General features: G+C 38.7%; 1 protein-coding gene across 1 annotated transcript; it reads left to right on the top strand.

The window, feature by feature from the left end:
* Positions 1-339: 339 nt before the first annotated feature.
* OVCH2 (ovochymase 2) lies at positions 340-18363 on the top strand (the record flags this gene model as incomplete). The annotated part of the gene is made up of 21 exons (XM_080345288.1): positions 340-430; positions 2743-2852; positions 3527-3618; positions 4758-4930; positions 5419-5514; positions 5911-6062; positions 6734-6929; positions 8382-8405; positions 9763-9853; positions 9994-10127; positions 10546-10686; positions 11650-11780; positions 12156-12249; positions 13035-13166; positions 13549-13626; positions 14265-14451; positions 15916-15985; positions 16550-16745; positions 17224-17375; positions 17683-17855; positions 18264-18363. 21 exons carry the CDS (start codon positions 340-342, stop codon positions 18361-18363), a joined length of 2613 nt encoding a protein of 870 aa, XP_080201414.1.
* Positions 18364-18395: the final 32 nt, after the last annotated feature.

Raw genomic sequence — 18395 nt, forward strand, 5'->3', positions numbered from 1 at the left:
TTCTGTTCATATGTGTTCTACTTCAATGCGTAGATCAGCCTGGGTAAGTGTTGCTAGCAAAACAAGCAATGGTAACTTCATGTTGTCATTTTGCCTGAAAAAACTAGTTTTAGGGAGGATTTTAGCTAGTATTTTACAGCAGAGCCTTCAGTAATGGCATGTAAAAGAATCATGCTCCATTAAATTTGAAAATTTATTAGTGCAGGTAAGTGGTTTATGGCTGGATTAATGAGTAACTTCTATTTCAGTTAGTCGCTGTTCTTCTGTAGTGTAGTATTGGGGCTTCTTTCTCCCTGTAAACACTGTCCTTGTTTCCCCTCAGTCATTGCGCACCCCAAGATGCGCACTGCCCCCCAGGAGCTGCACTTACTCCTCATGGGGATAGTTTGTGTTACAGGGTTCCGTGCTGCACCGTCTGCTCTTCGGAAAGGTAGGATCGTAATTTCACATCCAGCTTTAACAGTTTTCTAAGTACTAACAGGTGTGTTCTTAGGTAGTGATAAGTTTGGAAGTCAGTGCTGAAATAAAGAAGCTGCAGCAGTTTCACCCCCAAAGTTTTTGACCCTGAGACCTTGTAAAGTTAGACACAAGGGAGCATTGGAATAATCAGTCTAATTTTCTTTCTTTGCTTTTGTTCCAATGCAAGTCTGTAACTGAAAGTTATCTTTCAGTGAGTAATTCTTGTGAAGCTTTTGTCTGATCCCTCGATGTTTCAGAATGAATAGCATTAAATAAATATGATTTATAATTAAATAAATAAAATTAAATACTCTCAGAGTTGCAGCAAGTTTCAGCATGTTACCCATGGGCTGTAAACAACATATAGTGAGCCCTCTCTTCCATTGTCTTCCCTCTTAAAATTCAATGTGAATTTGCTGGGGTTTTTTTGGAACAATTAACGATTGCAGTTGTTCCTGTTTCCTTCATGAAGATCTACTGATTTATCGTGAACTGGAAGAAATCAGATCTTGACTATTTTCATAACCATTTTACTTCCATTTTAAATTTGCAGTAGTAAAAAAGGGAAATTTACAGCTTGATTTCCTAAATTTTGCAGATCACTTGTTTTCACTGTAAAAACTCCGTTTTGTCTGTCAAAGCAGTTTTGGTATCTAAATCCTCACTGAAGCAGCCCAAAGCACGGGAGTCTGTAGAATGGTTTTCTCTTGCTTCAGCATCCTGCTGTGCAGATGGATGTGATGCAGTTTACACAGAAATCTCTCAGCTGACCAGTGAACAACTTTGGTCCTGAAGGAGTCTGTAAAGCAGGCAGGAACCTCTTGGGCTTAGAGATGGCACAGACCAGAAGATTTGAGAGTTTGTTAAAATATAGATAAGTTTGCCATAATATAAATATTAAGTTGTAACTTTTAAACTCACCTTGCATGTGTTAGGAGAATAGACTTAATGCTGAAAGAAAAAAAGAAAAGTTTTAGTTTGTGAATCTGATTTTAAATTTTATTTATATATTTTTGCCCATTTAGCCAGTACCAAATTCCTTTTGGTAAAACATAAATCCTATTTTGTTTAATTTTGTCTCTGTCTCCTTACTGTATCTTTGCACATGGGAAAAAAGTGGGTCCAGTCAGAATTAGGAAAGAATGAGAAAAAATTGATAAATGCACTGGATCATTTCTATTGAAAGCCTTTTTTATTTGAAATCTAGGGTGAGCATTATTGTGACACTGTAATAACTTGCATCAGCTGTGCTAATCCTGAGGATGATTGCAAACCACTTTTTATAGGTGTTGTAACCTGCATTTTACAGTTTGGAGGATTCCACGTTTTCCAGGCAGCGTATACAATTATTGGTTGTCCATCCTTTGGATGCAGCCACCTGTCTGCCAGAACAACAAAGATGTTCCAAGTTTACAGATGCTAAATTTTTCTCAATTTAGTGTTTAACAGAATTTGTAGTAAAATGTCTTAGAGATGTGTTTGGCTTCAATGAGTTTTTGTACAGCTTTAAGAAAAAAAGTGCCTCCTGTTGGGTTTGGGAAGTGCACTGCGAAGAATTCTTCTATTACATAGTGTTGCTTGGCAGAATTGGTTATTTTGCTTCTTTCTTTCTTAAAATAGTACCAAATCAGTAATTATAATAAAAAAATGTTTCTATAAAAATACTCCTTTACCAATACATAAATATTATCAGCTTCACTTAGCCATAGTAGATGATAATAATAGTGAGTTAAGAAGAAACAAAGTTGGCCCAGTGATAGATCTTCTGGAGAAATGAAGCCACTGTTGTTGGTCATCAAAGTCTGTATGTTGTGCATTTTGCTGCTATTTGTCAAAAATATTCTAAGTACAAATGCTGGGTGTAAAGTGATTGCTGAAAGTCGTGATGAAACAGTGGTCGAGTCCCCAAATAATTCCAAATCTTACTTGAAAGAGAATGTTAACAGTCAGAAAGTTCAAGGAAGCATGCACCTAATGGGAATATTAATAAATATATGTACACATACATATGTGCTCATGGAAGGCAAAATTTAATATTTGTGATAGAATTAAAACCCAGAAGTGCTCATTTGGAGAATTTCTGCAAAATAAAGTACGTTTCCTTTTTCTTAGCCCAATTAATCTGGGTGGTTTGTGTTAGGAATTATAAGAAGGTTGCGGTCATGGCACTGAGATGCCACTGACCCTGCTCCAGGCTATGCTTTCCAATTCTGTGGTACTAAAAAGTAGAAAAATTTAAATCCACGCTAAATATTTCCCTTTTTCCCCCCTTTTACTCCTCAGATTTTAAGTGTGGGCTGAAAGTTCAAGAGACAAAACCATGGAGTTACTTTAACCTTTTCACTCGGATTGTTGGGGGAAACCAGGTGAAACAAGGCTCACATCCATGGCAGGTTTGCACAAGTAAATGTGGTTTTATCCTCACAACAAAGTCCTGATTTTTCCTAGAAATGGCAAAAGAAGAAAACAGGTACATTTTGTGCTTACTGACACTGGTGTATTGTTGAGCTCCACTCTGCTTTTATGAAAAGCAGTGAAGCAGTCAGAGAGGACACGGAACCTGTCCTGTTCTCTAAGAAACCCATTGTTTTGTTTATCATTCCTTCTGAAAGAACATCTGGAGATTAGTCTATTGTAAAGAGACGTGGGTGAAACTGCTCACAAATAGAAGCACACTGAAGGACACTATCCCTCGCCCCCGACTGCTGTCAGGCATTGTGGATTTGCAGTGCTCCCAGTGAGCTGCAAAGGAAAATTCTCATCTAATTATTAATAGTTATGTTTACAGCGTGCCAAATACCTCAGTGTCTTGGCATTCATTACCTGCATGTTGCTTTTATCCAAGTATCAAGTCACAGCTGAGGGGATCAGCAAGGTTTAGGATCTGTCAGATCCAAGGACTATCAGAATGCCATGAAAGGCTGTTTGCTTGACAAGCAGCATGTCCTTTGGCTACGTGAATCTTCACAAAGTACGCAAGTGTGCTCTCTCCTTTCTTCCTCAGCTGCAGTCAGAGCAGATATAAAGGTTCTCTTGATTTGACACACCTTCTTTATGTGATGTGCAGGTTTCCTTGAAACGAAGGCAGAAGCATTTCTGTGGAGGCACCATTGTTTCTGCTCAGTGGGTGGTCACGGCAGCTCACTGCATCTTGGACAGGTATGGATATGGTGTTTCAGGAGCGGGCTGCAGGTGCAGAAAACATCGAACTGTGGGTGCTGTAGCATCTTTTTATGGCAGTTTCTTACAGGTGCTACACTTTCATTTGTTACTAGTGTTTTCTGTATATTAACGGAAAGAGAGAAAAAACTAAACCTTTGATCTTCTCACAAATAATTAAAAATAAAATAAACCGACAGGAGTTGATGAAGACTGATTTTGGAAGTGTGGGTAAAAATCTGTACCTAACTATAATTATCAGGTGATGGCGATGTTTTTTTCCAGAGGTGGCAACTGGCAGGTTATATGCAATTAAATGGTGAATGGAATAGTACTGACCTCTTGCATGCTCATGATTTTCAACCTTAGTGCTAAAAGAATTTAAAAATTAAAAAGAAGTCTGGAAATGTTATATGGAAGGTTTCAGTCCTGGTTCTGTGATGTAGTCATTGAATTCTAATTCCCTTATAGTTAATACTCAATCTTTGTACTAATGGATCACCTGGCATTATAAATTTGATCTCTATCTGGCATCGTATTTGATCACATCTTGGTCAAGTTATCCAATAACTGCAGAGTTTGTATTAATAGGGTAGGGCAGGCAATATCTAAATCAACGTAAAGCCTCCTGACACAAAAGTAAGTCTTCAAGTCTGATGAATAAATTTGAAGCGGAATAAAAAGTTTATGATAATTGCTTTTGTGTTTCCTTGATGCATGTCTGATCTGGTCCTAGGAGCCCTAAAACAGGTTTCACTGTTGTTTTAAGGTATAAACTGAGACTGCTAGAGAAGGGGTCTTATTTTTTGTGTACTTTCCTACGTCCACATCTTCCCTCCTCTATCAAAAAGCAGCGTGAGTGAACATTTTTAAACACAGTAAGAGGACCTGGTTCCTTAGTGGCCCAGCAAACCACAGTCAGGAGTGTAGCTAAATGATCATTCTTCTCAGTCCTTTTCACCTCCCTATTCCTACTGCAGGGCATACTCACCTCTTGCTGACTGTACATATTGAGTGTAATTCTGAAGATGAAAGTTATTAGATATCACTAGCAATAACCTTTTCTGCTTAAAAACAACTGTTTTTTCCTTTCGTTTTGAAGATTCTGTAGCTGAACTTTTATTTTTTTCATTCTACAGGAATGTACTTCAGTATGTGAATGTCACTGCAGGAGACCATGATTTGAGGATCAGGGAGAACAGCGAGCAGACACTCCCTGTTAAATATGTCATTAAGCATCCAAACTTTGACCCTAGAAGGCCGATGAACTATGACATTGCCCTTCTGAAGCTGGATGGAGCCTTCAACTTCAGTAAGGCCATAGTTATCTGTGATCTTTTTCAGTGGGGAAGGTAAGGCCTTTGTTTCTCCTCCGTGCTGTAAAAGGTCTTGAAATTCAGTTTAAACCCATTTCCAGCTGTCAGATTATACCACTAAAAGTCTCCAGAGTATTTTGCAACTGAAGTTATTTAAAATATCTGAGGTAAGTCAGAAAAATATATCAGTTGAATTAAATTATCTTCATCAGACTTGTATTCCCTTGGAGAAGAAGGTTCTTTGCGTGCAGGAGATCAAAATTTGACCACAAGCTGAAGCTTGTGGTGCTCATGGCTTTCTTTTTCCTTTCCGAAACACTATGAAGTGGTGACACAGATACGTTTTCAAATGCTAGATTAAGTTTTCAGATGCCACAAAAATGACAATGCTTTTAAGTTTACAAAAACTAACTGAGAAAGGAAGCTTTTATTGTTGTTGTTCTTTCAAATACTTATCAATAAAATTCATGTCCACGTGTGGCAGGTTCTTCGGTTTTGCCAGCATGTCTTCCTGATCCAGGTGAAAAGTTTGAAGCGGGATACATCTGCACTGCTTGTGGTTGGGGCCGTTTATATGAGAGTAAGCTACTCAGGTTGTTCTTTGACATTCAGATATTTCAGTGTCTTATTTCTGAAGCTAAGAGCTTGATTGCATAGGTCGTAGAACGACCAGAAAAAAACCCCATCAGCTGATCATAAGAACTGTAATTTACGATGGGATCTTTGCTGGCTTCCATGCCTACCTGTGAATTATCTCAGAATTGATTGGTACAATATCTAGACCTGTATGTCAATTTTGAAACGTTTTGAAATTTATTCAAGTAAAACTGCCCAGGTGCACAAAACTGGATGCTTATGGAACCATAAAACGTCTTGGAGAGAGCTTACAACTCTCGTGTGTGTGTGTGTGTGTATTAGCAGTGACATTAAGTTCACCTTTCAGCACTTCTTATGAACAAATTTTTTTGTATTTCAGATGGAATACTGCCTCAGGTCTTACATGAAGTCAATCTACCAATCCTAAACAGTGAGGAGTGTTCAAGAGCATTATCAACTTTAAAGAAACCCATCCACGGTGACACTATAATGTGTGCTGGGTTTCCAGATGGAGGAAAAGATGCCTGCCAGGTCAGCAGAACAGGAGCCTTGTGTTCTTACAAGTGCTCTCAGAAGCTCAAGACTCTGTCTACTTAAGTGAATAAATACATTGTAAACCACAATATTTGCACTGTATTTAATCTGATCTGTGAATTCTTTCGAAGTTTCTGTATAGGCCAATGCACTTAATTATGTGATTCCATTTTAATTATTGTATGAGTTGTGTGACAAGTTCCTGAGAGCAATTTTGCAGTGTATCCCAGTGCAAAAATTCTTAGGGCTTTCTAACTTCAGAACACTTGATAAATGAATTAGTTAATGTTGCTAGGACTGTAAGAAGCAAAGCAGAAAGTATTGCCTTGGATTGCATTAAGGAAAGGAAGCAAGAGAAAGGTTAAGTCATTGTTCCTTGTCATGGGGCAACAAAAAAACTCCTCACTCCTTTTTACATGTTCAAACACAAAAGATGTGCACCCATGAGGGAATTAGTCTCTCTCTCCCCCTCTTGAAAATCCTGACTAAACACTATAAAAAAACAAGTGTCTTTCTTCACAGGCTTTTTACAGTTTTTTTTAATTACTACTCCCTATGTTGCAGGTTTGTTAGTATGACACAGAAGAGAACGCAATAAACCCTGTAAGGCTTGCTCAGTGGTATGTATGCACTTTGCTAAGCTGTAGGCTTGCACTTGTGTTTTGCAGGGAGACTCAGGAGGCCCGCTCCTGTGCCGACGTAAGCATGGTGCCTGGACCCTGGCCGGGGTGGTCTCCTGGGGAATGGGATGCGCTCGTGGCTGGAAAAGTAATGAGAAGAAGAAACATTACGACAGAGGATCTCCCGGAATATTCACAGACCTCAGTGTGGTGCTTTCCTGGATTCAAGAGAACATGAGTGCTGGTATTAAGTCTCCACAGTAATGTGTCTCTCGCTTTTGACAACTCTCCTGTCTCATAATAATATTACATTTAATTCTTTTTTTCAAGATATAGCACTTACATTTCCCCCGTTTTTCCTGTCAAAGCACTACAGCATTTCATGATGCTTTAAATATATGGTACTGATTGGCAGTTGCCAAAACCAAGTTGAGAACATTGTAAATGTTTGCTTCTCTTCCACTTTGTCTCCTGCTTGGACTGTATGTGTGTATGTGTGTGTATATATATGTATATGTATATGTATGCGTGTGTATATATATGTATGTGTGTATGTATATTTTTAAGAATGGTCCTTTTATCCAGCTAGCTGGTTAGCCTGGTATTTTTCTTTTAAAGTGGAAATTCACTTATTGAAAGTGTCTGAAATTCCACACACACTCCTTCAAAGTCACTTGTCATTTTTCTCAGCTAAAATGAGTTGAATCAGGCATTTGAAAATTATCCATCACTTCCAAAGACATGGAGCTGGAGATATAAGTGACAGTGTGTCCAAGGGTGAACTTCACTCAGAGCTTTAAGAATCTGAATTAGTGTATTCTTCCCGTTTGGGCTATTTTCATTAAAAAGTATTGGAGATTGTGTTAAAATTTATGCAGACAACTGAAAAAAATGAGAGGGGGGGTGTTAAGAGGTTTTGCTAGTCAATGATAAAAAGAAATTGCAAGGGAAAAGAACCCCAAACCTTCCCGTTATAAACCAGCTCCAACTGGTGATTGAAAAAAGAAACCTTCATAATGTTGGAGAAAAATGCAAAGGGTTTAGCTTCTGAAAAATATTTTGGTTTCAATTAAAAAAAAAAAAGAGACAGTAATTTTCTTAAAAATGTACTAGTTGGCCCATTTTATTATCAGGAAAAAAATAATATGATTAGCTATTGCTGTAATTAAAGTTTGTTGGCTCCAGTGAACCTAAAAGGTGATGTAATAGGTAAAGTTAAAAGAGAATTCTCAATTGCATTGCTCTAGGTTTTCCTTGCTCAGTTTTTTATACTGTCACACCAGTGCAAAAGACCTTGACTGTAATTGCTGTCAGACTTAATGTCTCTGTGTCCCTAATGCGATGCCAGCAGTTGGATTCTGCTGCCCTTACCTGAAATGTATAGTATATACCCAACAAGTATGTAGAAGGAGAGCACTGTGCTGCTCAGTCTGAGCAGTGGCCTGTCAATGTATGATTAATTCTAGAAGAGGCTACTCCGGAGTTGTTTATTCCAAAGTCAGCATTGCCTAAACTTGCAATTTTGATTTAATGCTACATCTAGTTTATTGTAGGCGCTATGTCCTCAATTTGCCTCAGTGCTAGCTGTCTAAAATTACCATTTCACAGGGATAAAAATGAAGCCAACACTGTGATTGATGAAACTACAGTAATTTATTCTTCTTTTCCATCCCCTTCCCTATCCCCCATTTATTAGATCTGAAAATGAAAAGCTCCACAGGTAAGTACAGTAATTTTTCAGAATCTTCTGTATTAGAGCATAAAAAGACCCCCAAAATTGTCTAATATATAGAAGGAGCGAAGAAGCACTTTAAAATGTGTTCTTTAGATATATACTTTTTTCCTCATGGCTCTGTTTAAAAAGAAAATTACATATGTAGGGCTGTATTCATGTACTAGTGACTTCAAAAAGAAATTTTCCTTAAGATATCTACATATATAAAGCCATATTTTACTGAAATGCAAATAAAATTATTGGGAAAAATGTAGAACACAACCTCAAGCAATGCATGAAATCAAGTTAGTGAAGTTGATTCTGTATAAAAATACAGATTCTAAATAGAAAGTATAAGGTAAATTAGTAGTATTTTTGCACGATCTATGATGAATCTATCTGCTTGTCTGATGGTGGTTTCTATGAATAAAATGCAAGCCCCATCATGAAACCCAACCCCAAATGTAACGTTTTCAAATGAAAGTCTTTGATTCTGCTGTGTTTATGTTCTTGTTGGACACTGTTCATCTAGGTACAAGTTCACATGAAGACACTAGAAACAACTCCTGTGAACTAGGTCTTAAAATTTTAATTTTGCTGATCTACAGTGAGATTTTTCAGATGATAAACGAGCTTGGGCTCATGGTTTGTATAGACTTGCTGTGGCCAGTGAGAACTGGCTATTTAAGTGCTGTTTGTGTCTTTTTGGAATTTTTTCACTGATCTTCCCAAGATGCTTCTGGTAAGGCAGTCTTATAAGAACATGACTCCTTAAATATGTTGTCATATACATAGTTATTGATAAGTGTCTTACTGCCTTACCTTACAAGGTGAAGGAAAGGCAAGAGGAGATGATTTATGGGAATTGTGTTTCTAGCAACACTCATCTGGAGAGGAAAGCTGCTGCTCATTCTATTAAAGTGCCTTTAATAACATATGGTATTCTTGCAAAAGCCTCCTGCTGCAACATAGCTAAGGACGTTATTACAAATAGGCTGCAATGAACACTTTTCTTATGTCCTGAGGTATGCGTTTTTCCTCCCTGAAAAATATTTATACTGAAATCCTCATTTAACAAATAATTTATTTAAAATAAAAGCAAGCTCTGCCATTTTTACAATAAAATATGACATTGCAGTGCTTCTTTTTTGCTCACAAATTATCTGTTTTAAAACTGACTTACCATGATTCCAACTAAAAGAGAGGGGAAGACCCAGCATCAGTCTACTAGCAGCAACAAGGCAGAGCTAAGCAGTCTTGAGTCTTGCAAGATTCTCTAGATGTTTGAGCTTTTTGGTGGAACAGCTGCTTGCTTATGTGTCAAACCTGATTCCTTCTATTTTGTTTTAACTCTACAATGCAGCATTTTGTAGCGTTCAGGATGGCAAACTCCCTGACAGTGAAGGACAATTAAATTTTCCTGGAAGTCCCAAACGGTTCTATCAAAACCACCAGTAAGTAAACAAAACACAGTCTTTCCTCAGAAGTTCTTCCCTCTACTGGTGTAGGTTTTGGTGCTGTGGTTTTTTTTGGTTTGCTTGTGGTTTTTTTTTTCTTCCCAGTTTTGTGAATAGGAACTAATTTGTTGTTCCAGATTGTGTATATGGACTCTATTTGTACCAGAAGGGAATTATATATTGCTTCGTTTTTCCCACTTTGATATAGAGTCAGAAACATTTTGTGACTATGATTCTTTATCAGTCTACTCAAAAGGCGACAGACTTGTTGGTGAGTTGCCATCCCCTTATTCTTTGAAATAATCGGTCAGTGTATGCTTTCATTCTAACAGCAAGTATACTAAATGAAGTCTTTGCAGTTGATTGTGTTTTACTTATATTTTCATGATGAGCACATGGTGACATATGATCTAAAATAAAAGACAAGGAGTATAGGAGGAGAGGAAAAAATGGGAAATGCCTGGCAGGGAACTGTGCCAGCATATGACATTCTGGTGTCAAGGTTTTTCAATTTTTAATAGTATGCATCTATGTGGACTAGAGGATTGATGGGGAATGTAGATGAATGAAGGGGCAATTTCCTTTTAATCCTAAAATTTTAATAGCTGAGTACTAAAAATGGTGCATGCAAGTTTTTCCAAGTGACTGAAGACTTTAAACAGTGATTATTCTCTAATATTATATTTCAGGGAAATTCTGTGGAGGAGATCTTCCTTTACCTATTTTGATTGGCTCCAATAGTGTAAGGCTGAAATTTGTTTCTGATAACAAGGATTATGGAACTGGCTTTTCCATGACCTACAAAGCTCTTCCACCAGATATCCTTCCTGGTAAGTCTAAGTCTAGTAATATACCTGTCTGCACTCTTGTGTGGTGACCTGAAAAAAAATTTCAGGAAAGAATAAATCAGAGGATGGTCCTATGATATTATTTCTATGCAGGTGATGTTGCAAACAAGGTAAGTGTGGTTAGCCTGCCATGTGACATTGTGGAGAAACTGAGATGCCAGAAAGAGGTAGGATAGATACTCTCCTTTAACTTTGCCTCTTCTGCATCCACTTTATGCAGGATCTCATTTCCTTGCGCTTCCAGAATGTTTAGAACTCCATTAATATGATTAGTCAAATGAGCAGAATTTCCAGATGAAAGCTGCTTTGCCAGTCCCAAGCGGGCTTTCGTGGGGGGGCCCTGAGGGAGGCAGCTAATGCAGAGATATATGTCGCGGAGAATTGCTTTCAGTTTTGCTGTGTAGAGCAGTTCACCATCACGAGGGAGGAGGCCCAAGGGGCATCCGCTGAGTCTGGACAATCCCATTGCAGACACACACCTGTTGTTCCTCTTCCTGGAGCTTTTCCAGCTGATTTCTTTCCTTTGCAGAGTGTAAGGGCAGAATGTAGAGAAGAATCAGCTCTGAAGGGCTGTGCCACTGCGTAGCCCATCAGGAAGACATGTCCTCTGGTTGTGTTTTATGTCTCCGCTTTCCTCTTCAAATAGAGTTGACAAATGTTCTTCTGTTGTGGCCATGTTCTGCTCTTCTGTCACCCCACACAGGTACCTGTGCCTACCTGCACCGCCTCTAGCCAAAGGGGAATGCTAGAGTCATGGCTTGAACTGCACTTGCATCTTTTTCAAACAGAAGGATTTGGCTTGCTGCCTTTGTCCTGTTCTCTTCCTCAGCTGTGTAAAAACACCACAAGAGTTTTTCTGGATATTTTATCCTATTTTATTTTATTTTGAAATGAATTATTTAATAGCAAATCACAGTGTCTCCACTTGTTTTCCTGGATTTCCAGATTCTGGCTGTGAGTCCTTAGCTGTCCTTTTTGAAGAAGGAATGTTGCAAAGTATGCACTATCCAGAGCACTACAGCAACATGGCAGACTGTCAATGGATTGTTTATGCACCAGAGAACCACGTAATCAAGGTATAATATGAGCCTCTTGTGCCTACAGAGTGGAAGTGGGCACCATTGGGTTAACAAGAAATTGTGCAGCTAAGGACAAGGAAGATCAAGAAACATAAGCTTGAATAATGCTGCTGGATGGGGTTAAGAGAAATCACTGCCCATCTCAAAAGCCGGATGGGTTTTGATTTCTCCTTTAGGTTATGGTAAATTCTCTCATGACAGATTATTCCAGCAAATGTAGTATGCGATGTATCACCTGTGAGAGGTCTGAATGTCACAGAAACCAAACCCTAAAGGAATTGTTAAGAATACTAAAGACCCTATTATAGATGTTTGATTTTTTTCTGTGTGAATTTAACAACAAAGTTCACTTTTTCATTTTTTTTTTTAAAGCTTACATACCAGTATTTTGAAGTAGAAGAGAGTGAAGATTGCTCTTATGATGCTGTGACTGTATATGAAGATGTGGGAAAAGAGGAGGAAATTGGTCTGACTTTTGTTTTTTGACATATTTTGGGGATGGCCTTTTTCTTTTATGACTTTCACTAGCCCTGTTTTACAGTCTAAAATGAAGTTTGCCTCTAGAGTATCAGGTGATGTTATAGGTACTAGTTTCAGTACCTTGAAAAATACTTGCAGGTATTTCTGCTTCTGTTCCACTTACAGAGGCAAAACCACATTGAACAGAGCAGTTTTGTGTATTGAAATTCTGTATGAAATTCAGTGCTGGATTCATGAAAAATAATTTGATTTTGTAGTAATGATCAGACACAGAAAGCACCCGATAAATCTCCTTTTTGGAGTCCAGTTGTTCTTCACTCCAGATGAATGTTCCTGTAGCTCTCGCCACCTTGCTGGAGATTCCCCTGGCTTACATTGGATGAGAGGAAGACCTGTCACTGCCAGCCGATTTCAGCACTTGTCTGATGCTGGTGCTTATATCAGCACCAGCAGATGCTGGTATTGAAACACTAACAAGGGAAAATCAGGTTTCCAGGGCATTCTATGTGTAATGGCAAGCTATGAACGCCAGTGCTGCAATCAACTCCTGTGAAATAATGCAAGAATCTCTGTTTTTATAATTACTATAATAATTATTTATGATTTACAGAACAGTCTTTTAGCCTCTCTACTCCTCTCTCATGCATAGTTATTTTTTACCCTTCTGTGTGAGAGCTGGAATACACAGAATATAGGTACCCACTGTTGAAAGAGATAAGGATGAACGTGTACATGTTAATCTGCAGTGAATGTTTGCTTTCTCATCTTCAGCTAAGTCTTGTGGATTCACCCTGCCAGCACCTGTTCTGAGCTCCTCTGCTATGATGCTGGTTGTCTTTCACTCCGATGAAACAGAGACCTTTGGCGGATTCAGAGCTATGATCTCTTTTATTCATGTAGCAGGTAATAGAAGTAACTTGGGAAACTGCCTCTTGAGGCAGCACAATGGGCTCTTCAGTGAATCTGGCTATTCAGAATTATTTTACTCTAGGAGATTGTAATATAACAATATTGTGAACATATTGAGGCATTAAACAAAGGGCCTAATGAGTGAGTGAAGGGTAACAACGAATCTACCCAAAAGTCAGAGTTTTATTTTGTTTAAGAATATCTTGGTACGTTTTAAATGGCACTTTGCTACCACATGAAGAAGTAATAGCACAGAACCCTACTGTAGAAATTTACTTCTTCTACAAAAGTTTTAATAAAGGAAATAGAAATAATTTTGTAATGAAACTGTCACTCAAGACAGGCTGCTAATACATTTGCTATTTTCTTTTATTAGATTTAGATACTTTGGATTCAACTAGTGAAGAATTTGAAGAGATGGATATGAGTGAAGAAGAAACACAAGTTACAACAGGTAAGCCAACTCAAGTTATATTTTCTTCATGGACATAGGGAGTACCTTTTAGACTATAATTTAAATGGTGTTTTCTCCAAATATGTAACGAATGCAGTTGTCTCAGAATTTTTCATTAGGATATTTTGAGGAAATAAAAAGATGAATGGTAACACTTCTACACTTTGGCTTCAGAATAGCAGAACCTATTTTTTCTTGTTTCCTTCATCATGTTAAGTCATTCACAGCAACGCAGTGACGTTATTTCAGCTTGTGTTGTCAGTTTACACCTACTGGCTTTGGTGAAAATAGCTGCAAAGAGTAGAGGATGCTTGAAAATAGTCAACAATATTTTGGAACTTCCCTTTCTCCCTCCAGTACTTTATGGAGAATGGGATGAGTCCATATTCATTGTAGATTTGAGGCTAAAACTTTGGAAGGTAAGCAGTTGCTTTCATCTTGGAAGCTCTATTTTGGCTCAGATCATCTCCCCATGCGATCTCTAAACATTTGGATCCTTTGTAGTGAAGGAAGTTGAAAGTTTTGGAAAAAAAGGGGAGGAGGAAAGCTTGAGAAGCTGTGGGGTAGCTTTTAAATGGACTGTTCTTTGCTTCTCCAAATCTGAAGACTTCTTGAGACAGCAGTGCTTTCTGTTTCAGATGATATTTGTGGAATGCCTTCAAATCAGCCCAGGTTCATCTTCAGTAGGATAATTGGAGGTGAAGAAGCTGTACCATACTCATGGCCTTGGCAGGTCAGTGTACAAATTTCAGATCAGCATATCTGTGGAGGAGCAGTTCTTGCCAAAGAATGGGTTGTCACAGCTGCTCACTGCTTTAATTCTAAGTAAGTACGCAGGGATGAACCCTTCCCTGGGAACTTCTCTATTCGCACCGTGCGTCTCTGCAGCCATGGTGGTTCTGCCCAGGGTGGCTGGCAGAGTTTTGGTAACCACCTACTTGCAGCTCACACTAGCATAGGATTCTTTTGCTCTACACACATATACTAGGATTAGAGTGGCTACTAAGGAAGTAAGGAGCCTATTTCAGTTTTCAGAAAAGATTACGAGACAATACATCCCTTGTCATCCATCACTCTTGGGCAACAACTTTGTATGTGGGTTATTTACCGAGCATGTTTTCATCCAGATAGACTCAACCTATCAAAACAATCTAAAAATTACTGAATTTTTGTAGGTTTTGGAGGACATACAGGAGGCTTTTGTGCTCAACGTTAATGCCATTCTTTTATCAATAACTGTCAATCTTTTAAATCAGATTACATAGAAAATGTTCTGTCTTTATTAAGAGGGGTCAAAAGGATGGTCTGTGTGACTTTCAGACTCTTTAAAATACTTTCCAAAGTGCAATTTGTTTATTCATCTGTTGGGCTGAACACTACCCAACTGTTTTGAATTTCAAATTAATCACAAAGACCTTAATTTAAAATTCACGTACATTGTGTCATTAAAATATATTTTAAAAATCCTCCCAGGATTGCTGTGATAAAAGTAGTTTTGTCCTGTTTTCAAATAAAGTTGCAATTACTTGAAAATGAGGGTAAGTTTTCAAAAGCCCTGAATGCCAAAGATGTTTAGACATCTGTATTATCGATTTCTTTGACTCTCTTGCCCACCCCCACAAAACTGGAGATCTGAAATGCAAGTGCTGTTTTGAATTTTGGACTTTGTGCTTCTGAGTTTCTAAATATCAGTTAGCAAATTTATGTCAAGAGCATTGTTGTGCTGTGTTGAAGACACTGCTTTAAGATCAGTGTTAGGGAGTAATTCTCTATTGCACATTGCCATTACATCAGAATTTGTATACGCGGATTAATGATTCTACACAACTAATATCGTCAGGGAGTTATGACAAGTTCTCAGGGAGTGAGAAGGTTTGGTTAAGAAACCAAATGGTAAAATGAAATGTTTCTGTTGCATTTCTTCATATAGTTTAATGGGTCATCCATTTTTTTTTTCATTAAGAAGGCAGGGACCAGCACTGTCCCTGGATGACGCGGACCATGCAGACCTCGTGTTCTGCACCAGGCAGCCTCAGTCCTTGTAAAAATAAACAATCTCTCAGTTTGCTACGTGTTTGAGAGATCCTGCTGCCTCATCATGAGAATATTTAATAGAAGGCAATGAGAAGATTTCCATAGATTTGTATGGGAGTATGGGCCTCAGGGGCCTAGGAATATCTTGTATCTATTTTGGGTGGGGAAGGTTTTAAGATTCACAGGTTTGAAGAATGCAAGAATGCTGTTACACCAGCCTGAGAATGTACTTACCTGTTTGGTTTTTTTTTTTAGAGAAGTATACAGAGACTTATGGATGGTGGTAACAGGGATTCATGATCTCACAGACCAAGAATACAGACAGGTACTGTAAGTTCTGTTTAATAATAACATATAAATCAATCTTGCAAAATAGTTTTTAATGTAAATGCATCTCCCAAATTGTTCGTGATGCAGCAATCTAATAGCCTGCATGCTGACCTTGATCTGCATTTACACAAGAGCTTTTGAGTGACAGTGAGAGAAATTGTATCAGCACAGACCTGTGCCTTCACCAATCATGAACTCCAAAGCTCAGTATCCTGGAGGATGTAGGAGTTGAGTGTATTGTCTCTAAATTCTCTGGTGACTATTACCAGGGCAGAAATATTTGGGGCACAACTTTCCCCTTTGCCCAGACTGGACAAATGTTTTTCCAAGACCCTCTTCCTACACTTGCTGGGTGGAGTTTCCTGCATGTTCTCTGATCCATGTCCAGAGGCATAATCTTCACTTTTTAATACAAGGAAGCTTGTGATTTGATCAGCTGCTTTCAAATGTTTCTTTCTCTTCAGACTTCTCATATAAGCGCTGAAAATTTTATAAAACCAAAGTGATGTAAATACTCACATTCCTAAGTTAGAAAATGTCAATGTCCTTGCTTTCCTAGAAAAGGTCAGTGAAGCAGTATATCATACATCCAAGTTTTAACAAGACCACTATGGACTCTGATATTGCCTTACTGCAACTGGCCAAGCCCTTAGAATTCAACCACTATGTGCGCCCAGTGTGCCTCCCCGCCAGGGAGGAGGTGGTTCAGCCCTCGAGCGTGTGCGTGGTCACAGGATGGGGTGCCCATGAAGGAGGTATGCAATCTTTGCCGTTTTGAAGGCTAAGCATGCTGTAGCTGTGTTGTAATTGATACGTTCTGTGTTGTGACATTCATTCTGTCTTCACAGAAAGGGTTGTCAGGCATTTGAACAGGCTGCTCAGGGAAGTGGTTGAGTCACCATCACTGGAGGTGTTTAAAAGATGTGCAGATGTGGGACTTAGGGACATACATGGTTTAGAGGTGGACTTGGCAGTGTTATGTTAACGGCTGGACTTGATCGTAAAGGTCTGTTCCAACCAAAGTTATTCTATGAATCTATACATTAGTTCTTGGAGAACAGATGTGTTAAAAAGTTTTCACTTGTGTAAGATCAGTTAGATATGCAGGGAAATGGGTGGGAGGAAAGAAATCACATAATTTAGATTGAGACCATTTGAAAGGGGGAGGAGTAAATCTTTCTGGAATAACTTATTCATGCCTCTGCTAGTTTCTGAGATGTCTTTTGCTTCAAGACAGAGGAAAGGGGAAAAAATTGCATCAGCTGGAAGTGCCCATCCTAGTGCTTGAAACATGTCAGAGCTATTACATAAATCTTCCCAGTAAAGTGACCCAGAGGATGATCTGTGCTGGATTCCCTCTGGAAGAAGGCAAGGACTCCTGCACAGTAAGTTGCACACATCACCTTTGCCTTCTGACACCTGGGGCAAGGCTGAAAAGGGGGGTGTTGAGATCTCACTAAGCTGTTTCCTTGGAAAAGGCTATAGGTGATTTAAAACAACAGACTCCTTCCTAGTAGGATTTTAATTACACAGTAAAAAGAGGTACTTCCCTTGAACAAAGATTATTTCTCTGCTTTTTAAAATCAGTAACCCCCAAACACACAGGCAGCTGGTACCTCTTGTAGCTGAACTGTTATTTTAAAAACAAGAAGTGATGTTTGTGCACCACAAGATTCCTTTGTCCTTGTGCAGGGTGATTCTGGTGGCCCCTTAGTTTGTCCTTCAGAGGATAACTCAGGATTTTACACCCTTCACGGAATCACAAGCTGGGGCTTGGGTTGCGGAAGGAAGAGCTACCCAGGAGTATACACAAATGTTGCTGTTTTTGTTGACTGGATCAAGCAGAGTGTTAATAGTAGTGGTATGTATGAAAAAAACCCAATTAACTAAATCCTTTTGCTATTGCTAGATGTGTAGTTTGAGATCTTTTCCAGGGTGATATTTTTATATTTGTGTGTGCAGCACTTCCCAAATCCTTAGCTGTTTAAAGTACCCCTAGCTGAATGCCCAGAAACAGATGAATCTTAATCAGTAATCACTTCTGAAAATCGTATTTCTTCTGACTGTATAATTATTCCCCTCTCTACTGCATTTCTCACATTGATGAATATGGTTTTCATACTGCTGCTTTTCGGCCTCCTTTCTCAGGGCTGGCAGGGGGTAGGGAGACATGAACTGACACATGTCAGCTGAGTCCACTTTGACAAGTTTACAGGCTGCTTTTGTTGATGATTTTTGCCAAGTTTACCCCATGTTTTTTCTCCTTTTTGTAGATCTCCCCATGTTCATGGTGTGACCATCGAAAGAGCAGTTCTGGTGGACGACACTGTAAAACATTTCCAAATCACAAATGTCATGAAAAGCAAATTTTGATGAGACTGTGTTAGTTCATGGTTGGTTAACAG

The sequence above is a fragment of the Nesoenas mayeri genome (genome assembly GCF_963082525.1).
Source record: "Nesoenas mayeri genome assembly, chromosome: 5".
NCBI classification, from domain to species: Eukaryota; Metazoa; Chordata; class Aves; order Columbiformes; family Columbidae; genus Nesoenas; species Nesoenas mayeri.